This window comes from Salvelinus fontinalis, chromosome 27 (genome assembly GCF_029448725.1).
Source record: "Salvelinus fontinalis isolate EN_2023a chromosome 27, ASM2944872v1, whole genome shotgun sequence".
NCBI classification, from domain to species: Eukaryota; Metazoa; Chordata; class Actinopteri; order Salmoniformes; family Salmonidae; genus Salvelinus; species Salvelinus fontinalis.
Genome location: NC_074691.1, coordinates 23,859,006 through 23,880,281, shown reverse-complemented (window position 1 = coordinate 23,880,281; position 21,276 = coordinate 23,859,006). Strand labels below are relative to the sequence as shown.

Here is a 21,276-nt window from a genome sequence, read left to right as displayed (position 1 = left end):
ATGGGATCAACAGAGGCAATGTAAGCTACTGTATCTCAGAAACCAGAATTCACTCTCCAAGGTGCTGAAATAACCAACCAGCTAAAGCAACTCAAACACACAAACACAATTCCGTGAACACAAATGTGTGTAAATCCACATATATAATATATTGTTCTATCCAAATAGTTCCATTGGGATGACCAATCTGTTTCCAGGCAGACCTGCCTGGCCATGGGAGTTGGCCATAGAGGGCCACGGGAGAGCTTCATTAAGTCGAGTCGAATTCCTTTCAGAGAAGAAAATCAATGGTGTTTGAGATTGTGAGATACAACTCCGCTGAGCGCATTATTGGGAGAACGAGCGCCCGTAGAGAATAGATGAAAGCTGTTGAACGTGAAACAAAGGTAGCATATAACGGGTATGGGCTCAACCTCATTTTGATCAATAGGACTTTATTAAACACATTTCTCAACTTGACGGTCAATTAAAAAACGATGTCTTAATTCGACAAACCTAATGGTTGTAGGCAGACCATAGGTTTTGAATGAAAATTCCTCAATAAAAACTATATACATTTCTTTGAGGATATCATGTATTCCCTTGCATAAAAGCGCTCCTCGCCTCCACAATCCGTATCTCTCACATCACCTCCTGGGATTGCGGAGATAGACAAGGGGTTTCTCCAACTTTTCAGCGCAACCACAGGAGATGCGTCAGCACATTAGACCTTACCTGTCCACAGGCTCACACACCGAATCCCACGGATCACATCGCAAACCCCGGGCACTACGCAATCAGTATATGACTAGTATAGGGACAAAGGATCTGCAGTGATAATAAAAGCGTGTTACCTCGAAATGTGACTTTGGCGATTCTGTCCGCCTTTCCGCGAAGGTCCCGGACCATTTTTAGGTGGACTAAAAGAGCCATGTCAAGTTAGGTACAATCCAGCACTTCAGGAGAAAATTAACTATTTTTCTTCACAGAGCAAAACAACTCTAATGTGCTGCTGATATGCGTATGAACCAAATGTTCAGTGATCTCTAAACCTAGACCCTCTCATTGTGTCTTTGGTTCTGTGGAACAAAAATCTAATTCCATCTCGCATGCATCATCTGCTTTATTCTCCTTCGACAACAAGAAAGGAAGGATCTTTAATTATTGGTAAGCTTTCGTTTTATCCCGCGCTATATGCTCGGTGGCTGCTGGGTCTCGCGCATCCCAGTGACTGACTGGCGCGTGTGTGAAGGCAGGGGTTTGCGCTCTGACTGACAGTCGGAAGGAAGGGAGGGTGACAGAGTATTGGAGATGGACGGTTGCATTCTCTGAATTTTTGTTTTTTTTACAATTGTTAGAAAGACATTCACTATACAGGTCAACGGTGGGCTTCCATATTAAACATGTTTGGGAATTTTATTTAATTGCAATTTCATTGCACCTATAGGCTACCACAACTCCATATATGCCAGTCATTTGCAATTTCTATAGCTTAGTTTTCAAGATGACCAAATGTATTTAAAAAAAATTTTTTTAATGATCTTAATTCAATAGTAATTAAGCGTATTAATAGTTTTTACGTTAGGTCACGCAAGAAAATGTGAGTGCAGATATGCATGGCACAGTTTAGTCATTATTTCGTGACCAGCAGGGTCACGCTGGGTAAAAGGGCAGTTGCCAGGCAACTCTTTGTTGTCCTCTGGTCGCCCGGTGTTAGCCTGGAGGTGTGGGTCAGTCTGTGTTTGGTCCGGTGTTTGGCAGCTGCTTGTCGTCCTCCGTCTTGCGTGGTTCGAGGGTTCGGGTGATAATAACAGTAACATGGCACTCAGAGGAAATGGAACGCTTATCATGCACAACAACTCGACCTACATCCCACCTTCCTTAATGCCCGGGTGAGCGACGCACCTGCAAAATGGACAGAACCATAAGAAACGAGTTGCCTACGGACAAGTAGGCTTGGATAAAAAATGTGTCATAAGTTAATAACAAGTTATTTATTTACTTTATCATTTGTAAAGATACTGCGGCTATGTTCCAACTTCAAAGTACTTGTATGGAGACACATTCGGGAATGCCACCATCAAATACTTTCAGGACTTCTGCAGCGGGGCAATGGCCTGCAGCACGATCCCGTACAGCCGTGGTGGGATGTTCCCGTTCATCTTCTCCAACAGCGGGCTCCTAGTGTCGGCCCAGCGGGCTCAGAGCCGCAACAGGACCCTGAACAGTCCCTACTTTCCCCGTTTCAATGTGGACTTCAAACGCCAGGAGACGCTGAAAAGCTTCTGAGAGGTGAGACGGGGATGGGGGTTCTCTATGAGTTGTTTTCAACATACCGGTTTGATGCCTCATTTTACATAACATGGTAATCATGAACCGTATTGGTTTGCAGCTCTCTCAGAAACACCGGGAGAGCTATAAGGACAAGACAGGAACACGACTTCCCATCAAACACTTCGTCATCCCAGTGAAAGAGAGCGACAAATACTTCTGGAAGCAGATGTAAGATCTAAAGTTGTGTAGTCAATAAATATTCCTGTAATGTTTTTACATGTACATTTACGTGCTATTGTGTACAGATGCGTCTAAAACAACATACTACTGATGCAACAAAAATATTTGTTGGATAGTAGGGCTTAATGAACTTAGACTGTCATAACTGCTTTCAATTTTAGAAAGCACATTGTAGGCTATTGGCAATGGACTTGTTAATGCCTTGTAGTCTGTATGTACTAAATGTATATATTATTCCAAAATAAAACATACTCAACCACACATTACAATTGCCCATCTCTCCACTTATAATTTTCTGAAATGCATTACATGATGTGCCCATCCGAACCTGATACACAATTCGACCAACCACACATCCCAAATGACAAGCGATTAGGCTGCATTTACACAGGCAGCCCAATTCTGATCTTTTTTTTAACCAAATCAGATCAGCTCTGAAAAAGATCGGATGGGAAAATATCTAATGTGATTGGTCAAAAGAGCAATTATTGTGAAAAAAAGATCAGAATTGGGCTGCCTGTGTGAGCACAACCTTTTTCTTAGTTTCACACCCGTTTAAAGACTGCCATTAAACATTTGTTCTAAACCTGACAGGACCTTACATCTAACATCACAGGAAACCTGCTAGAACACCGGGTGAAACGCTATCTGAGGAGAAGTTCAATCTCTCCGTGTGTGTGTGTGTGTGTGTGTGTGTGTGTGTGTGTGTGTGTGTGTGTGTGTGTGTGTGTGTGTGTGTGTGTGTGTGTGTGTCTGTGTGTCTGTGTGTCTGTGTGTCTGTGTGTCTGTGTGTCTGTGTGTCTGTGTGTGTGTCTGTGCGTCTGTGCGTCTGTGTGACTGGCAGGGGTATAGGCAAGAGATTGTTGAGACAGAACAGTCGAGGAGTTTGTGGTGTTATTGCTTTAAAAATTTGATTTGAGGAAGATACACAACTCAATTGCAATTAAATCACAACGTAGAACCTAGGGGGCAGGTTAGAGAGAATAATAGTTGTTCCCATACTGATATTGTGATAACTCCACTTTGATGTCAAGGTAAATTGTTTATCTTGTGTGTTCTGACTAGAAAAAGTGCTGTATTGACTTGTTATCACTGACTTTGTTTAAGGCCTTTTTACTTCTTACTTTCTGCATCCCAAACCTCCCCCACTTCTCCTTCATCCAAATCCAGATAGCTGATGTTCTGAAAGAGCTGCAAAATCTGGACCCCTACAAATCAGCCGGACTAGACAATCTGGACAATCTCCTTCTAAAATGATCTGCCGAAATTATTGCAACCCCTATTACTAGCCTGTTCAGCCTCTCTTTCGTATCGTCTGAGATTCCCATAGAATTCCCATCATCTTCGAAGGGGGAGACACTCTAGACCCAAACTGCTACAGACCTACAGTGTGGAGAACAAGTATTTGATACACTGCCGATTTTGCAGGTTTTCCTACTTACAAAGCATGTAGAGGTCTGTCATTTTTATCATAGGTACACTTCAACTGAGAGACGGAATCTAAAACAAAAATCCAGAAAATCACATTGTATGATTTTTAAGTAATTAATTAGCATTTTATTGCATGACATAAGTATTTGATCACCTACCAACCAGTAAGAATTCCGGCTCTCACAGACCTGTTTTTCTTTAATAAGCCCTCCTGTTCTCCACTCATTACCTGTATTAACTGCACCTGTTTGAACTCGTGACCTGTATAAAAGACACCTGTCCACACACTCAATCAAACAGACTCCAACCTCTCCACAATGGCCAAGACCAGAGAGCTGTGTAAGGACATCAGGGATACAATTGTAGACCTGCACAAGGCTGGGATGGGCTACAGGACAATAGGCAAGCAGCTTGGTGAGAAGGCAACAACTGTTGGCGCAATTATTAGAAAATGGAAGAAGTTCAAGATGATGGTCAATCACCCTCGGTCTGGGGCTCCATGCAAGATCTCACCTCGTGGGGCATCAATGATCATGAGGAAGGTGAGGGATCAGCCCAGAACTACACGGCAGGACCTGGTCAATGACCTGAAGAGAGCTGGGACCACAGTCTCAAAGAAAACCATTAGTAACACACTACGCTGTCATGGATTCCTGTAGCGCACGCAAGGTCCCCCTGCTCAAGCCAGCGCATGTCCAGGCCCGTCTGAAGTTTGCCAATGACCATCTGGATGATCCAGAGGAGGAATGGGAGAAGGTCATGTGGTCTGATGAGACAAAAATAGAGATTTTTGGTCTAAACTCCACTCGCCGTGTTTCGAGGAAGAAGAAGGATGAGTAAAACCCCAAGAACACCATCCCCAACCGTGAAGAATAGAGGTGGAAACATCATTGTTTGGGGATGCTTTTCTGCAAAGGGGACAGGACGACTGCGCCGTATTGAGGGGAGGATGGATGGGGCCATGAATCGCAAGATCTTGGCCAACAACCTCCTTTCCTCAGTAAGAGCATTGAAGATGGGTCGTGGCTGGGTCTTCCAGCATGACAACGACCCGAAACACACAGCCTGGGCAACTAAGGAATGGCTCCGTAAGAAGCATCTCAAGGTCCTGGAGTGGCCTATCCAGTCTCCAGAACTGAACCCAATAGAAAATCTTTGGAGGGAGCTGAAAGTCCGTATTGCCCAGCGACAGCCCCGAAACCTGAAGGATCTGGAGAAGGTCTGTATGGAGGAGTGGGCCAAATTCCCTGCTGCAGTGTGTGCAAACCTGGTCAAGAACTACAGGAAACGTATGATCTCTGTAATTGCAAACAAAGGTTTCTGTACCAAATATTAAGTTCTGCTTTTCTGATGTATCAAATACTTATGTCATGCAATAAAATGCAAATTAATTACTTAAAAATCATACAATGTGATTATCTGGATTTTTGTTTTAGATTCCGTCTCTCACAGTTGAAGTGTACCTATGATAAAAAATTACAGACCTCTACATGCTTTGTAAGTAGGAAAACCTGCAAAATCGGCAGTGTATCAAATACTTGTTCTACCCACTGTATATCTATTCTACCCTGCATTTCTAAGGTCTTTGAAAGCCAAGTTAACAAACAGATTACCGACCATTTCGAATCTCACCGTACCTTCTCTGCTATGCAATCTGGTTTCAGAGCTGGTCATGGGTGCACATCAGCCACGCTCAAGGTCCTAAACGATATCATAACCGCCATCGATAAGAGACATTACTGTGCAGCCGTATTCGTCAACCTGGCTAAGGCTTTCGTCTCTGTCAATCACAACATTCTTATTGGCAGACTCAACAGCCTTGGTTTCTCAAATGACTGCCTCGCTTGGTTCACCAGCTACTTCTCCGATAGAGTTCAGTATGTCAAATCAGAGGGCCTGTTGTCCAGACCTCTGGCAGTCTCTATGGGGGTGCCACAGGGCTCAATTCTCGGGCCGACTCTCTTCTCTGTATATATCAATGATGTCGCACTCGCTGCTGGTGATTCTTTGATCCACCTCTACGCAGACGACACCATTCTGTATACATCTGTCCCTTCGTTGGACACTGTGTTAACAACCTCCAGACGAGCTTCAATGCCATACAACTCTCCTCCCGTGGCCTCCAACTGCTCTTAAATGCAAGTAAAACTAGATGCATGCTCTTCAACCGATCGCTGCCCGCATCTGCCCGCCCGTCCAGCATCACTACTCTGGACGGTTCTGACTTAGAATATGTGGACAACTACAAATACCTAGGTGTCTGGTTAGACTGTAAACTCTCCTTCCAGACTCACATTAAACATCTCCAATCCAAAATTAAATCTAGAATCGGCTTCCTATTTCCCAACAAAGCATCCTTCACTCATGCTGCCAAACATACCCTCGTAAAACTGACCATCCTACCGATCCTCGACTTCGGCGATGTCATTTACAAAATAGCCTCCAACACTCTACTCAACAAATTGGATGCAGTCTATCACAGTGCCATCCGTTTTGTCACCAAAACCCCATATACTACACACCACTGCAACCTGTATGATCTCGTTGGCTGGCCCTCGCTTCATACTTGTCGCCAAACCCACTGGCTCCAGGTCATCTACAAGTCTCTGCTAGGTAAAGCCCCGCATTATCTCAGCTCACTGGTCACCATAGCAGCACCCACCTGTAGCACGCTCTCCAGCAGGTATATCTCACTGGTCACCCTCAAAGCCAATTCTTTCTTTGGCCGCCTCTCCTTTCAGTTCTCTGCTGCCAATGACTGGACTGAACTGCAAAAATCTCTCAAGCTGGAGACTCTTACCTCCCTCACTAGCTTTAAGCACCAGCTGTCAGAGCAACTCACAGATCACTGCACCTGTACATAGCTCATCTGTAAATAGCCCATCCAATCTACCTCATCCCCATACTGTATTTATTTATGTATTTATCTTGCTCCTTTGCACCCCAGTATCTCAACTTGCACATTCATCTTCTGCACATCCTACAATTCCAGTGTTTAATTGCTATATTGTAATGACTTTGCCACCATGGCCTATTTATTGCCTTACCTCTCTTATCCTACCTCATTTGCACATGCTGTATATAGATTTTTCAACTGTATTATTGATTGTATGTTTGTGTTTTCCATGTGTAACTCTGTGTTGTTGGTGTCAAACTGCTTTGCTTTATCTTGGCCAGGTTGCAGTTGCAAATGAGAACTTGTTCTCAACTAGCCTACATGGTTAAATAAAGGTTAAATAAAAAATAGAAAATCCTAAATGGCACCCTACACTACTTTTGACCCCTATGGGCCATGGCCTAAGTAGTGTACCAAATAGGGAATAGGGTGCCATTTGTAACTCAGACTAATTTAATTATAGCTGAACTGCCAAGATCATTGTTTAGTCTCCACTAAACATCTGTATAATGAATGTACATGCTGTACAAGCTGAATGAGTATTGCTAACATGGTTGCTGAACACTTTCCTGTTCCCTCCACACCCCTAACAGAGACCAGCCCCCAATGAAGACAACATCAGAGGGGGTCCGTCAGGAATAGGCCCTCCCGTCAGGCATCCAAACGTCTCTGGATGACCGCTTAATGCGGAACGTGTTCATCGAGCGCAGATAGCAATTGTGACCAGCAGAGGGAGGTGTGGGCAAGGCTCAGAGACTCAGAAGGACAATAGGCCAACATAAAGACCAGAGACAGAAGAGACTGGTGTGTGAGTCCGTCTGTCATCAGATATTTGTACCTGGAGGTCTTATTGCCATTACTAGGTAGGCTAAATTAGTTACTTGGTGCTAAGTGACTGACCTGTCTTGACACTGGGCATGTACATAGTCAATGGTAGGCTTCGAGGGGACTCCTATGGTAGGTACACATATAGCTCATCTCTTGGCAGTAGTACTGTAGACTACTTTATCACTGACCTCAGCCCAGAGTCTCTCAGAGCATTCATAGTCAGTCCACTGACACCCCTATCAGATCACAGCAAAATCACACTCTACTTGTACAGAGCTTTGCTCAATCATGAGGCATCAAAGCCAAAGGAGCTGAATAATATTAAGAAATGCTAAAGATGGAAGGAGAGTAGTGTGGAAATCTACTAAAAAACAACTGGGCAACAACAAATTCAATTCCTACCAGAAAACTTCCTGGACAAAATGTTTCACTGTAACAGTGAAGGTGTAAACATGGCAGTAGAAAACCTAAACAGTATATTTGACCTCTCAGCTTCCCTATCAAATCAAAAAATGTTAAACAGAAAATCGAAGAAAATGAACAACAATGACAAATGTTTTGGTGAAGAATGCAAAAACCTAAGAAAGAAATTGAGAAACCTGTCCAACCAAAAACATAGAGACCCAGAAAACCTGAGTCTAAGCCTTCATTACTGTGAATCACAAAAACAATAAAGAAATACACTACGGAAAAAGAAGGAACAGCACGTCAGAAATCAGTTCAACGTAATTGAAGAATCCATAGACTCTGGGAAAGTTGGAAAACACTAAACAAACAACAGAGAATTTATCTACCCCAAATGGAGATGTAAATGTCACGATCGTCGTAACGTTGAAGAGAGGAGGACCAAGGCGCAGCGTGAAATGAATACATACTTGATTTAATTTAACGAAAAATGAAGAACACTTGACAAACTAAAGCAAAACAATAAACGACGAACGTGAAGCTAATGAAAACTAGTGCTGACACAAACACTACACATAGACAATAACCCACAACCCACAATACAAAACAGGCTACCTAAATATAGTTCCCAATCAGAGACAACGCAAAACACCTGTCTCTGATTGAGAACCATATCAGGCCAAACACATAGAAATTGACAAACCAGACATACAACATAGAATGCCCACACAGATCACACCCTGACCAACCAAAACATAAAACATACAAAGCAAACTATGGTCAGGGCATGACAGTAAACCACTTCTCCAATCTGTTTGGCTCCATAGCAAAGAACAAACAGCAAAAACATATACATGGTCAAATACAAATCATAGAATCAACTACTAAAGACTACCAGAACCCATTGGATACTCCAATTACCTTGAATGAACTACAGGATTCGAAAAAAAACTCCAACCCAAAAAGGCTGTGGTGTTGATGGTCTCCTCAATGAAATGACACTATATACAGAAAACAAATTCCAATTGTCTATACTAAACCTCCTCCTTAGCTCTGGCATCTACCCCAATATTTGGAACCAAGGACAGATCACCCCAATCCACAAAAGTGGAGACAAATTTGACCCCAATAACTACCGTGGGATATGCGTCAACAGCAAGCTTGGGAAAATCCTTTGCATTATCATTAACAGCAGACTCGTACATTTCCTCAGTGAAAACAATGTACTGAGCAAATATCAAATTGGATTTTTACCAAATTATCGTACGACAGACCACATATTCACCCTGCACACCCTAATTGACAAACAAACAAACCGAAACAAAGGCAAAGTCTTCTCATGCTTTGTTGATTTCTAAAAGCCTTCGACTCAATTTGGCATGAGGGTCTGCTACACAAATTGATGGAAAGTGGTGTTGGGGGAAAAACATATAACATTATAATATCCATGTACACAACAAGTGTGTGGTTAAAATAGTCAAAAAACACTAACAGCTTAAGCCCCACCCTCTTCAACATATATATCAATGAATTGGCGAGGGCACTAGAACAGTCTGCAGCACCCGGCCTCACCCTACTAGAATCTGAAGTCAAATATCTACTGTTTGCTGATGATCTGGTGCTTTTGTCACCAACCAAGAAGGGCCTACAGCAGCACCTAGATCTTCTGCACAGATTCTGCCAGACCTGGGCCCTGACAGTAAATCTCAGTAAGACCAAAATAATGGTGTTCCAAAAAAGGTCCAGTCACCAGGACCACAAATACAAATTCCATCTAGACACCGTTGCCCTAGAACACACAGAAAACTATACATACCTTGGCCTAAATATCAGCGCCACAGGTAACTTCCACAAAGCTGTGAACAATCTGAGAGGCAAGGCAAGAAGGGCATTCTATGCCATCAGAAAGAACATCAAATTCGACATACCAATTAGGATCTGGCTAAAAATACTTGAATCAGTTATTGAACCCATTGCCCTTTATTGTTGAGAGGTTTGGGTTCTGCTCACCAACTACAAATTCACAAAATGGGACAAACACCAAATTGAGACTCTGCATGCAGAATTCTGCAAAAACATTCTCAGTGTACAACGAAAAACACCAAATACTGAATGCAGAGCAGAATTAGGCCGATACCCACTAATTATCAAAATCCAGAAAAGAGCCGTTAAATTCTATAACCACCTAAAAGGAAGCGATACCCAAACCTTCCATAACAAAGCCATCACCTACAGAGAGATGAACCTGGAGAAGAGTGCCCTAAGCAAGCTGGTCCTGGGGCTCTGTTCACAAACACTAACAGACCCCACAGAGCCCCAGGACAGCAACACAATTAGACCCAACCAAATAATGAGAATACAAAAAGATAATTACTTGACACATTAGAAAGAATTTTAAAAAACAGAGCAAACTAGAATGCTATTTGGCCCTAAACAGAGAGTACACAGTTGCAGAATACCTGACCCCTGTGACTGACCCACAATTAAGGAAACAGATTTAGAGAGCATAGCCTTGCTATTGAGAAAGGTCGCCGTAGGCAGACCTGGCTCTCAAGAGAAGACAGGCTATGTGCACACTGCCCACAAAATGAGGTGGAAACTGAGCTGCACTTCTTAACCTCCTGCCAAATGTATGACCATATTAGAGACACATATTTCCCTCAGATTACACAGATCCACAAAGAATTCGAAAACAAACCCAATTCTGATAAACTCCCATATCTACCGGGTGAAATACCACAGTGTGCCATCACAGCAGCAAGATTTCTGACCTGTTGCCACAAGAAACGGGCAACCAGTGAAGAACAAACACCATTGTAAATACAACCCATATTTATGTTAATTTATTTCCTTTTTGTACTTTAACCATTTGCACATCATTACAACACTGTATATATACATAATATTACTATTTATATTATATTTCTGATGTCTTCATTCTAGAGGTCGACCGATTATGATTTTTCAACGCCGATACCAATGCCGATACCGATACCAATGCCGAGGACCCAAAAAAGCCTTTGGTCATTTATATGGTCAAATCCGGAAACTATCATTTCGAAACCAAAACATTTATTCTTTCAGTGAAATACAGAACCGTTCCGTATTTTATTGAACGGGTGGCAACCCTAAGTCTAAAAATTGCTGTTACATTGCACAACCTTCAATGTTATGTCATAATTATGTAAAATTCTGGCAAATTAGTTTGCAACGAGCCAGGCGGCCCAAACTGTTGCGTATACCCTGACTCCGCATGCAATGAACGCAAGAGAAGTGACACAATTTCACCTGGTTAATATTGCCTGCTAACCTGGATTTCTTTTAGCTAAATATGCAGGTTTAAAAAAGTCTACTTCTATGTAGTGATTTTAAGAAAGGCATTGATGTTTATGGTTAGGTACATTCGTGCAACGATTGTGATATTTTCGCCGAATGCGCTTTTGTTAAATCATCCCCGTTTGGCGAAGTAGGCTGTGATTCGATGATAAATTAACAGGCACCGCATTGATTATTTGCATTGCAGGACAAGCTAGTTAACCTAGTAATATCATCAACCATGTGTAGTTAACTAGTGATTATGTGAAGATTGATCGTTTTTTATAAGTTTAATAATAGCTAGCAACTTACCTGGCCTCCTTGCTGCACTCGCATAACAGGTGGTCAGCCTGCCACGCAGTTTCCTCATGGAATGCAAAGTAATCGTCCATAATCGGGGTCCAAAAATGCTGATTACCGATTGTTATGAAAACTTGAAATCGGCCCTAACTAATCGGCCATGGTTAATCGGTTGGCCTCTACTTCATTATTTTGGAACTTCTATGAGTGTAATGTTTACTGTTAATTTTATTGTTTATTTCACTTTTGTATATTATCTACTTCACTTGCTTTGGCAATGTTAACACATGTTTCCCATGTCAATGAGGCCCCTTGAATTTAATTGAGAGAGAGAAACAGATAGCGAGTGTGTCTCGATCAAAGTTATCCTGAAGAGGATGTCTTACTATCTTACAGTATATGTATGTAGGCCTACAGTTCTAGTCTTTTGATTGGGGATTGGTCAGGCCAAACTGAAATCACCTATAGGAATGCTTTCACCTTTAAGTTTAGCCAGAATTGTTTTGACCTGACCTTCGGCAGTAAGTCCATCAGAACCCTACTGGTTGAAAGGCTCGGCTGCCATGATGCGAGCAGCGTAGACACAGTATGGGATGCAGTGCGTTGGGACTGTATTCAGACCCCTTGACTTTTTCCACATTTTGTTACGTTACAGCCTTATTCTAAAATGGATTAAATAAATACAAATCCTCACCCATAATGACAAAGCAAAAACAAATTCATGACAAATAGAAAACAGAAATAACTTTTTTACATAAGTATTCAGACCTTTTGCTAAGACACTCGAAATTGAGCTCAGGCGCATCCTGTTTCCATTGATCATCCTTGAGATGTTTCTACAACTTGATTTGAGTCCACCTGTGGCAAATTTTATTAATTGAAAATGATTTGGAAAGGCACACACCTGTCTATAGAGTTGACAGTTCATGTCAGAGCAAAAACCAAGCCATAAGGTCGAAGGAATTGTCTGTAGAGCTCCGAGACAGGATTCTGTCGAGACACAGAACTGGAGAAGGGTACCAAAACATTTCTGTACCAAAGAAGGAAAGATGGAACACAGTGGCCTCCATCATTCTTAAATGGAAGAAGTTTGAAACCACCAAGACTCTTCCTAGAGCTTGTCGCCCGGACAAACTGAGCAATCGGGGGAGAAGGGCCTTGGTCAGGGAGGTGACCAAGAACCCTCTGGTCACTCTGACAGAGTTCCATAGTTCCTCTGTGGAGATGAGAGAACCTTCCAGAAGGACAACCACCTCTGCAGCACTCCACCAATCAGGCCTTTATGGTAGAGTGGCCAGACGGAAGCCACTCCTCAGTAAAAGGCACATGACCACTCTCTTGGAGTTTGCCAAAAGGCACCTAAAGGACTCAGACCATGAGAAACAAGATTCTCTGATCTGATGAAACCAAGATTGAACTCTTTGGCGTGAATGCCAAGCATCACGTCAGGAGGAAACCTGGCACTATCCCTACGTTGAAGCATGGTGGTGGCAGCATCATGCTGTGGGGATGTTTTTCAGCGACTGGGAGACTAGTCAGGATCGAGGAAAGATGAACGGAGTAAAGTACAGAGAGATCCTTGATGAAAACCTGCTCCGGAGCACTCAGGACCTCACACTGGGGTGAAGATTCACCTTCCAACAGGACAACGACCCTAAGCATACAGCCAAGACAAGGCAGGAGTGGCTTCGGGACAAGTCTCTGAATGTCCTTGAGTGGTCCAGCCAGAGCCCGGACATGAACCCGATCAAACATCTCTGGAGAGACCTGAAAATAGCTGTGCAGTGATGCTTCCCATCCAACCTGACAGAGCTTGAGAGGATCTGCAGAGAAGAATGGGAAATCTCCCAAACACAGGTGTGCCAAGCTTGTAGCGTCATACCCAAGAAGACTTGATGTTGTAATCACTGCCAAAGGTCCTTCAACAAAGTACTAAGTAAAGGGTTTGAATTCTTATGTAAATGTGATATTTCAGTTGTTGTTTTTTAAAACCTATTTTTACTTTGTCATTATGGGGTATTGTGTGTAGATTTATGAGGGGAAAAAACAATGTAATACATTTTAGAATAAGGCTATAACGTAACAACCTTTTGAAAAAGTCAAGGGGTCAGAATACTTTCTGAATGCACAGTATGGGTCGAGAACATATGTCAATCCAGGGATGGAAAATGTTGCTGTACTCCTAATTATCCCATTATCCCAACTGAGAAATCGGGAAGATTGAAATACTGCTCAAATTAATTAAGCTTCCTTTTTTGTCCTCATGCTATGTAGCAGAAGCCACAACAGCCATTTTGGAATGGCACGTAGAAATTCACGTTGAACATCAATGGATAATCAGCCAATCAGGTTCCTTTGTTGTTCAATAAAACAATTCTGACTACTTTACAGATGTAGGATCACTCTTTTGTTTCTGAGAATTTTCCTGTACAGCAGGAAATGCAAACATGTATTGTATTTGAGGTTTAAAAAGCTTCTAAAGTTTGTAATTTCCACTTTAAAATGTCAGACTTGATTTGTCCTAAGGGAAAATGTATCAACCCCTACAAAAAAATATCTAATCATTTTAATCCACATAATAATTCACATTTGCTGTTGCTGCAAGATTACTTTCCTGCTGAAGCAAACTGTCTCAAATTAAGATCCTACATCTGTAAGCTATGACCTTAGTTGAACTGCCATTGGCCCAATGTGGACCAGTCCAGCAACACTGCCGGGAAACAGTCTGTTGTCTGTTTGTATTTTGTGTCTCTATGATCCTGCATATACAAACCCATCCAAAATCATTAGTCCCTTGTGTATATCAAATGACTTCAATCCAAATCTTACACATGCTAGCTATAGATTTCATGCATTAATTGATGTTCCTTGCCTTGGTCTTTCAGTTTAGTGAAAACATTGGCGCCATAATTTATAGTCTCTTTATTTTCTATGTCTTCAATGACTGTTTGATAAACACAGTTTTGTATGTGCGTATCACAGTCACCGGGAGGAATGCTTGTCCTTCTCCAAGGGAACAGTAAAACAAAATCAACTGAGAAGAGAAAACCTGAGCATGGCCATTCCGGGGCCACAAGTCAAACGGCAGATGTTACCAGATAGGTCAGCCTAGACTTTTTTGAAGAGCTTTATTTATTACTTTTGCACTGTTTTGGAGGGCAAAGCATTCTCATCTCTGCCCTCACAGGACACAGTGAACTAATGTGAACCTTTGTAAAAACACCAGAGTGGTATACTACAAAGCAGGATCAATGAGAAAACCAGCTAACTTTGATAAACACTCAGAAATAAAAAGAGTTAGTGGTGCATTAATGAACCTAGACTTGAATATTGGTTGTTTGTTGAAACAAGTTATTCAATACATACCCATTTTAAGCATATATTCCTGAACATTAAGTTATTTCTGAACACTGAAGCATTACAGCTGGCTAACTCATTGATCCTGCTTTGTAGTATACCCCTCAGGTGATTTCCTTTTACCAAAGCGTAGGTCCTTGTTAAACTTAAAGCTAGAATCCTTAATTGAAACATTAATAAAGCGTCACCACACCTCGGTTTAGGTAAAAAGCTGAGGGAGGGGCCAGGTAAAATTGTACCACTCTCAAATTCGTTGACAGAGCTATGGATACAAGGACTGACCATCTATTAGATACAAATTTGAGTGCTCATGGCTAGAAGGGATCCAGCTTTTGTCAAATTAACTCAAAAGTATAATTTGTTTGAATTTTCACTAACCCTAAGAATTTCCTAACCTTAACCTAATTATCCTAACCTGTTACGTAAATGTTCCTAACCTGCTGCATAAGTTCTCCTAACCTGCTATGCAAAGTCAAATCTGACCTTAATTTTGCAAAAGCTTCTAGCCATGACCAATTTATACATTCTACATATTCCCCAATAAGAAGGGTCTCCTGGGTCCCACCCTGTAGTGGTGTAAAGTACTTAAGAAAAATACTTGAGAGCACTACTTAAGTTGCTTTTGGGGGCATCTGTACTTTACTTTACTATTTATATTTTTGACAACTTTTACTTTTAATTAAAATTTCAAGTTTTGTACTTTATACTCCATAGATATTCCCCGACACCCAAACTATATTTTATCAATTACGTTTACTTTTGATACTTAAGTATATTTAAAAACAAATTATTTTAGACTTTTACTCAATTAGGATTTTACTGAGTGACTTTCACTTTTACTTGAGCCATTTTCTATTAAGGTATCTTTACTTTTACAAGTATGACAATTGGGTACTTTTTCCACCACTGCTACCCTGTCAAATGCAACGCTTTTTTTCTCTCCAGAAAAACCCCAGGTTGACTGTGAGAATTTGGATATAACAAAACACAGAGTCCTCTATCATTCTCTATGGTCCCACCTGCTGTGATTCATCTTCGAATCTGCGTGCGCAATTGACTGTGGATCCCATTCCTCCATCCCGGTGCAACTCTCGGCCAGTCCCGCTTTTCCCCGGAAGAGGGTGACAGACTACGGGGAACAGAACGCCAACAGTCTGTCCCCCTCTCCCAGCCCATGGCAGCCCTCTCGCTCCATATACTACTTCTCTCTCCCTCCTCTCTACCTCTGTTGCGCTGCACCGTAGGACTAGCGCACTATACTCACTATGGCATCCACCGCAGCACGGACTCTCTTAGTGCTTTTCTTTACCTTCTGTGCATCGAGTCAAGGTAACATCACCCATTTAATTTTTTGGGTCAGAACAGATGCATGCATGGTTTCAATTGTTTCTCACTTAGTGAAGTGGCACTTTATTGATATATTTTATGGCTGGGATTGGTGGAGTTGGGCTATAGCCCAATCAATAATAAATTGGTTATTTGATTACCCCCTCGTTATAGTATATCCAGTTCCCAATTGTTTTTGTTGATTTGTTTTATATCATAGACTACGTCAAGACACCAATAGCTTCTTATTGAGCTGCTACCACATGGTACATAAATTATAATGACCACATTGCATTGCAGGAGAAAGTGATTTCAATTGTGGTGTTCTTTCTTTTGGATTACTTTGATGAAAACACATGCTATTGTGCTGGTGTGTGTGTGTGTGTGTGTGTGTGTGTGTGTGTGTGTGTGTGTGTGTGTGTGTGTGTGTGTGTGTGTGTGTGTGTGTGTGTGTGTGTGTGTGTGTGTGTGTGTGTGTGTGTGTGTGTGTGTGTGTGTGTGTGTGTGTGTGTGTGTGTGTGTGTGTGTGTGTGTGTGTGTGTGTGTGAGAGAGAATAATCTTAACAAATCTTCTGGTTTGTGTTTCATAAACAAATTATGCAAATGTTTAGGGAAAATATTTTATTTTGGGCACTTATTCTGAAAACAAAAATGCGTAACAGTTTGCAGATGGGGAAAAACATCCCAGTCGAAGTGAACAATAATGATGAATTTGGACCTTGAAACTGTCTTTCATCGTTTCTGGTCTGGAAGGAAAATGTGATGTTGTCTTGTGAGCGCAGCAGTCATGGAATATGTTCTTACCTCATAATAAAAATAAGATGACAAATATTCGATCATGATTAAAACCAATCACAACCAACCGAAAATATGAAGAAAAAAAGGCTTTGATTTCTAAAGGGATGCTACGGTGCCAAAACGGGGATTCAACTTGGCACCGGTAGCAGCTCCATGATGGCCCGGCTTTCAACTCTGACAATATCACAGAGAGAGGGGGAAGGAGGAGGTGGTTGACTTTTTCGCAAAGTTTCTGTCAATTTTGCTCCTGCTGCATCTAGGTGTCACTAGCATCCACTTATTATCACATCCACTGGTCTTGTTGCGCGCTGTGAAACCCAGCTTCTATGCGTTAGAGCTCCCCAAACACCCCTCTCACTGCCGCTGAGCTTAAAGCACAACAGGTGTTGCTCAGGTTCATTTGTTACGAGGGGATAGGAGAATAGGTCAACACACAGGGTGCGTTTGTAAATTCACTCTGGTTATCTATTCCGATTTCAGAGCACTCTCGTCGGAGTGTGCCAGAGTGCAGAATACCTGATGATTTTACGAACAATCAACACCCTTTGAATATGATCCGTGTCAGTAAACGTTGGCAAAGAAAACGTTATTAAATTGTTACCATCAGCACATTTACAGTCACCAGATAACAGGAAAACAGCCTAACCAGCTCTGCTAGGGCGAGTAAAATGGTCAGGGTGAGGTGTTCTCTCATTTGTGTCTGGAAGTAGCTAGCTAGATAGCCAACGTTAGCAAGTTAGCTTGGGTGCTTGACTGCCGTTGTGAGGTCAGAATGCTTGGATCAACCCTCCTCCTTGGCCAGAGCGTCCAGTGTGCGCTCTGAACGCAAGGAGTGTGAAATGCTCTGAATTTATGAACGGACAATTTGACAACGCTCTGAATTGAAGAACGCCCAGAGAGCACTCTGAGGGCATTCTGGCACTCCAGAGTGAATTTATGAACACACCCATATTTGTGCACATAGTATTAGGAATTAGGATACTAATACTAATATTTTTTAAAGGATCTCTATGGTTGTTCTGCGTACTAACTGGAATGATGAACATCAGGGTGGACAGAGGCATGGAATATCCATCTCAAGAGACCTAACGTCCCTTGAGCACACCCCCTAACAATCACTCTAGTCCTTAGAAGGAATATTCAATTTGACAGATAAGTGGAAAATATGCTAACAATATGTGAGACAAATTTTAAGCAAAATCATTTAGCAGACTGAAAGATTATCCAGCATTTTGAACTTTCAGACAGGAAGCTCCCCCTGGGCAGGTTGGGGGGGACAGATGCAGGTTACAGTTTACTGCTTCACTGGGTTCTCATCATCATATTAGCTCAGTGAAGTGTAAAATGGAGATAGCACCTTTAAGAGGCAGATAGAGACCGCAATGATCCACAGACAGCACTGATGTTTTAGACGCTACAGAGCAGGGTTTGTGAAATCGATTTGGAGCCACACTCACACTTGCTGTGAGAGGACCTGCTTCCCAACAGAGGAAAGAAAAGGTCTGAGTGAAGAAAATACAAAAGGCTTGAGTCTTGGAGAAGAACATCTGGCTAATCTCTGTTGAGCTGACTTAGCTGCCAGCCTGCCACGTTATAATAACCCTCTCTTCTCCCTTGCCCCTTTCCCCCATTTCTCCTCTCTCCATCTCTACATATCTTTTCATATCTTTCCATCTCTCTTTAAATTCTTCTCTCTCTGTCTCACTTTCTTATTTCCAATTCCCATCTTTACTCTCTCTCTCTCTCTCTCTCTCTCTTTCTCTCTCTCTCTCTCTCAGACAGTTCATGCTCAGTGATTGAGTTCATCATTCTGAGTCTAAAAACATAGCTGCTGTTTGTTGTGGCTTTGTCCTTTTCTTGTCCACTGCTTCTCCCAATAAATAAATGACATAAAATCAATGACCTCCATCAAAACATGCAACTGGTTATCTAGTGAAAAGTTATTCATATCAATTGTTACACAAAGGCCCAATAAATACTAACTACAGCTATCAATATATCCTAACCTGGTTAACAGTCTATTATACACTATATATACAAAAGTATGTGGACACCCGTTCAAATTACTGGAGTTGGCTATTTCAGCCACAGGTGTATCAAATCGAGTACACAGTCATTCAGTCTCCAAAGACAAACATTGGCAAACAGTGACTTTCAACATGGCAACATCATAGGATGTCACCTTTCCAACAAGTCAGTCCATAAAATGTCTGCCCTGGTAGAGTTGCCCCGGTCAACTGTAAGCAGTTATTGTGAAGTAGAAACATCTAGGAGCAACAATGGAAGTGGTAGGCCACACAAGCTCACAGCTCAAATCTGGGTTTGGTGGATGCCAGGAGAATGCTACCTTCGCCAATGCATAGTGCCAACTGTAAAGTTTGGTGGAGGAGGAAAAATGGTCTGGGACGGTTTTTTACAGTTTGGGTTAGGCCCCTTAGTTACAGTGAAGGGAAATGTTAACACTACAGCATATAATGAAATTCTAGACAATTCTGTGCTTCCAACCTTGTTGCAACAGTTTGGGGAAGGCCCTTTCCTGTTTCAGCATGACAATGCCCCCATGCACAAAGTGATGTCCATACAGAAATGGTTTGTCGAGATCGGTGTTGAAGAACTGCACAGAGCCCTGACCTCAACCCCATCAACAAATGTTGGGATGAATTGGAACACTGACTGCGAGCCAGGCCAAATCACCCAACATCAGTGCCCAACCTCACTATTCCTCTTGTGGCTGAATGGACGAAATTCCCCGCAGCAATGTTCAAATATCTAGTGGAAAGCCTTCCCTGTTATAGCAGCAAAGGGAGGACTAACTCCAAATTAATGCCCATGATTTTGGAATGAGAAGTTCTACTAGCAGGTGATTTTAGAATGAGATGTTCTACTAGCAGGTGATTTTAGAATGAGATGTTCTACTAGCAGGTGATTTAGAAATGAGATGTTCTACTAGCAGGTGTTTTTAGAATGAGATGTTCTACTAGCAGGGGTTTTTAGAATGAGATGTTCTACTAGCAGGTGATTTTAGAATGAGATGTTCTACTAGCAGGTGATTTAGAAATGAGAAGTTCTACTAGCAGGTGTTTTTAGAATGAGATGTTCTACTAGCAGGTGATTTTAGAATGAGATGTTCTACTAGCAGGTGTTTTTAGAATGAGATGTTCTACTAGCAGGGGTTTTTAGAATGAGATGTTCTACTAGCAGGTGATTTTAGAATGAGATGTTCTACTAGCAGGTGTTTTTAGAATGAGATGTTCCACAAGCAGGTGATTTTAGAATGAGATGTTCTACTAGCAGGTGTTTTTAGAATGAGATGTTCTACTAGCAGGGATTTTTAGAATGAGATGTTCCACAAGCAGGTGATTTTAGAATGAGATGTTCTACTAGCAGGTGTTTTTAGAATGAGATGTTCTATTAGCAGGTGTTTTTAGAATGAGATGTTCTACTAGCAGGTGTTTTTAGAATGAGATGTTCTACTAGGAGGTGATTTTAGAATGAGATGTTCTATTAGCAGGTGTTTTTAGAATGAGATGTTCTACTAGCAGGTGTTTTTAGAATGAGATGTTCTACTAGCAGGTGATTTAGAAATGAGATGTTCTACTAGCAGGTGTTTACAGAATGAGATGTTCTATTAGCAGGTGTTTTTAGAATGAGATGTTCTATTAGCAGGCGTCCATGTAGTAATGTAGTGTATGTGTGGGCCATTTGTTGATACTATAGTTATAGTACGCACCATAAAAGGCGAGTAAACATATTATCACAGCATGGGCTGTATTATTTCTTCCTAAAATGATTTTACCAAAGATGACCAATGCAGAAAGAATGTCACTCAAGAGCATGAATATCTAGAAACAAAAGGCATATTTGACCTTTTTCCATTTTAACTGAGAGCTGAACTATATTCCTCTATGGGCCCCTCTAACTCTCCCTTGTTCTTGCCCTCAATCTCTTACTTGGTCCATTCTTGCAAACAGCAACTCAGAGGTTACCTCTTTAATGCATGAATAAGGACTGATTGATTATTGAACAATTGCACAAAGAAGGTTTGCACACATGCAGAAGAGGTTCACATTAATGGGAGTAATTTATATTAGCTGTGACCAAATGTTGACCATTTTGTTTGTCATGAC

The 21,276-nt window shown here is 41.7% G+C and overlaps 3 protein-coding genes across 10 annotated transcripts in view; 2 read left to right on the top strand and 1 right to left on the bottom strand.

The window, feature by feature from the left end:
- The window catches only part of otofa (otoferlin a), a 123,177-nt gene extending 121,926 nt beyond the window's left edge, over positions 1 to 1,251 (bottom strand). For 7 of the 8 annotated variants that reach the window (XM_055885338.1, XM_055885342.1, XM_055885341.1 and 4 more), the window contains exon 1: positions 834 to 1,250. In XM_055885338.1, coding sequence (XP_055741313.1) covers positions 834 to 912 — 79 coding nt within the window. In that variant the 5' untranslated portion in view covers positions 913 to 1,250. Of the gene's footprint in view, positions 1 to 833 lie in introns of all 8 variants that reach the window. The other variant, XM_055885346.1, reaches the window with a different exon arrangement.
- Positions 1,192 to 2,745, top strand: fam166c (family with sequence similarity 166 member C). The gene is given in 3 exon segments (XM_055885348.1): positions 1,192 to 1,871; positions 1,998 to 2,271; positions 2,372 to 2,745. Coding segments are annotated over 3 exon segments (462 nt in total). The 5' UTR covers positions 1,192 to 1,797; the 3' UTR covers positions 2,486 to 2,745.
- Positions 2,746 to 16,129: 13,384 nt separating this feature from the next.
- Positions 16,130 to 21,276, top strand: part of LOC129825328 (fibronectin type III domain-containing protein 1-like) — a gene marked incomplete in the record, with an annotated part of 79,694 nt that continues 74,547 nt past the window's right edge. The window contains 1 exon segment of the mRNA XM_055885337.1: positions 16,130 to 16,354. Within this exon segment, the coding sequence (XP_055741312.1) occupies positions 16,291 to 16,354 (64 nt within the window).